A 2745-nucleotide genomic window follows, 5' to 3' on the forward strand; every position below is an offset into this window, starting at 1 on the left:
GAGGAGGAGGAAGAAGACCTCACCATTCAGACTATGGAGAAAGGAGTCATTCTCTAGAATTGGACTGACATTCCATCTCGGGCCCACCGAGTTCCTGGGTAGCTTGGCAATTAGCTTGATTTGTTTCTATAGCCATGCTAGGCATTTAAGATATTTTTAGTAATTTTGTTTTAAAGACTCACTTGTTTCAAAATAATTGCTCGATTCATTGAGCCGTACTTGTTTTGGATGTTTTCAGTTTCTAATCAATGCATTTCTATTTATTATTCATTATTATCTTTCACACTTTTCTTTCTACAATGTTATTATTACTTTTCCTGATGAACCGGTGACTGTGACATGTAATGAGACAATGAAACATAAGGATAGTGACTCAGAAGAAGAGGGTGAAATACCTGAGGTAATTGTCAGAGAGGTTGAGAACTTCGAGAATAAGCCTAAGTCCAACCTAGACGAAACCGAAGCAGTAAATTTGGGAGACGCCGAGACCGTCAAAGAGACTCGCATAAGCATTCACTTATCACCGACAGAGAAGGAGGAGTACATTCATTTCTTAAGGGAATATGAGGATATCGTTTCATGGTCATATGATGACATGGCCGGTCTAAGCATATCCATAGTGGCTCACAAGTTACCTACCAATCCAATAAGTCCGCCGGTGAAGCAGAAACTCAGAAAGTTCAAACCAGATATGAACCTGAAAATCAAGGAGGATGTCACTAAGCAAATCAAGGCCAAAGTCCTCAGGGTAGTCGAGTACCCAACCTGGCTAGCCAACATTGTACCAGTTCTGAAGAAAGATGGAAAAGTCAGAGTATATGTTGACTATCGAGACATAAACAGAGCAAGTCCCAAGGATGACTTTCCACTTCCAAATATACACATCCTGATCGACAATTGCGCGGTTCTAATCCTTTGTAGATTGCTTCACAGGTTATCACCAGATCTAGATGGATAAAGAAGACGCAGAGAAAATAGCTTTTATTACACCATAGGAGGTGTACTTCTATAAGATGATGCCATTTGGTCTAAAGAATATTGGGGCTACTTATATGAGAGCCATGACAACCATCATCTATGATATGATGCACAAAGAAATAGAGGTGTATGTTGACGACGTCATTATCAAATCGAAGAGGGCCGCAGATCACATAGCGGATTTGAGAAAGTTCTTTGACAGGCTAAGGAGGTACAACCTAAAACTGAACCCCACAAAAATGTGCATTCGGCGTTCCTTCAGGAAAGTTATTGGGATTCGTCGTCAGTCGCCGATGGATCAAGTTGGACTCGTCCAAGGATAAGGCTATTCAAGAGTTACCACCACCAAAGAGCAAGAAGGACGTGATGAGCTTCCTAGGACATCTCAACTATATCAATCGCTTCATATCACAGTCCACAGTCATATGTGAACCCATCTTCAAGATGTTGAGGAAAGATGCTGAAACAAGTTGGACAAAAGATTGTCAGAAGGCTTTCGACAAAATTAAGGAGTACCTGTCCACACCACCAGTCCTGGTCCTGCCGGAACTTGGGCGGCCTTTGCTACTCTATCTATTTGTATTAGATGGAGCCTTCGGATGTGTTTTGGGACAACATGATGAGACAGGGAGAAAGGAGCAAGACATATACTACTTGAGTAAGAAGTTCACACCCTATGAATCACGGTACTCTCTACTGGAGCGCACTTGCTGTGCTTTGACCTGGACGGCTCAGAAATTGAGGCATTACTTCTGTGCCAATACCACATACCTCATATCTAGGATGGACGCTCTGAAGTACATCTTTTAGAAGTCCATGCCAACCGGAAGTTAGCCAAATGGCAGATACTGTTAAGTGAGTTCAACATCATCTATATAACTCAGAAGTCGGTCAAAGGAAAAGCATTGGCAGACCACCTTGCTGAAAACCCTATGGGAGGAGAATACGAACCTTTGAAAATGTATTTTCCTGATGAAGAAGTATCATGAGGAGAGGACATTACTGAAGCCTACGACGGTTGGAGGATGTTCTTCGATGGAGCTGCAAACTTCGAAGGAGTGGGCATTGGAGCAGTTTTGGTATCAGAAATAGGTCAACACTACCCTGTATCTGTGAAGCTTAGGTTTCAATGCACCAACAACATGGCAGAATATGAGGCTTGCGTCATGGGGCTCAATCTAGCCATCGATATTAGCATACTTGAGTTACTGGTGATTGGAGATTCAGACATTCTGGTACATCAGGTTCAAGGAGAGTGGGCTACGAAGAACACCAAGATACTACCATACTTGTATCATGTGCAGGAATTGATGAAAAGATTCACAAAGATAGAATTCAAACATGTGCCTAGAATTCAAAACGAGTTTGTAGATGCACTAGCCACTTTGTCATCAATGATACAACATCCAGACAAGAATTTCATTGATTCCGTCCCGGTGAGGATCTATAATCAATCGGCTTACTATGCTCATGTTGAAGAAGAAACGAATGGAAAGCCTTGGTTCCACGACATCAAAGGATATTTGACAAGAGGAGAATACCTGGAATAGGCGAACCACACTCAGAAGTGCATGCTGCGGAGGTTGTCCAATCACTTCTTCCAAAGTGGAGAGACCCTGTATAGGAGAACCCCTGATCTAGGGTTGTTAAGGTATGTTGACGCAAAGGAAGCTTCCAGATTGCTCGAAGAAATACATGCCGCAACTTGTGGGCCACATATGAATTGTTTTGTTCTAGCCAAGAAAATACTCAGAGCTGGATATTTTT

At 42.2% G+C, this 2745-nt stretch overlaps 1 protein-coding gene across 1 annotated transcript; it reads left to right on the top strand.

Annotated features, from left to right (window-relative positions):
• Positions 1-2003: 2003 nt before the first annotated feature.
• Positions 2004-2528, top strand: LOC138879626 (uncharacterized). Its single transcript, XM_070159244.1, has one exon. The coding sequence runs from the start codon at positions 2004-2006 to the stop codon at positions 2526-2528; it is 525 nt and encodes a 174-aa protein (XP_070015345.1).
• Positions 2529-2745: the final 217 nt, after the last annotated feature.

The sequence above is a fragment of the Nicotiana sylvestris genome, chromosome 10 (assembly GCF_000393655.2).
Source record: "Nicotiana sylvestris chromosome 10, ASM39365v2, whole genome shotgun sequence".
NCBI lineage: Eukaryota > Viridiplantae > Streptophyta > Magnoliopsida > Solanales > Solanaceae > Nicotiana > Nicotiana sylvestris.

Coding starts and splice junctions, on each gene's coding strand:
- LOC138879626 (XM_070159244.1), top strand. CDS start 2,004: ATGTTCTTCGATGGAGCTGCAAACTTCGAAGGAGTGGGCATTGGAGCA.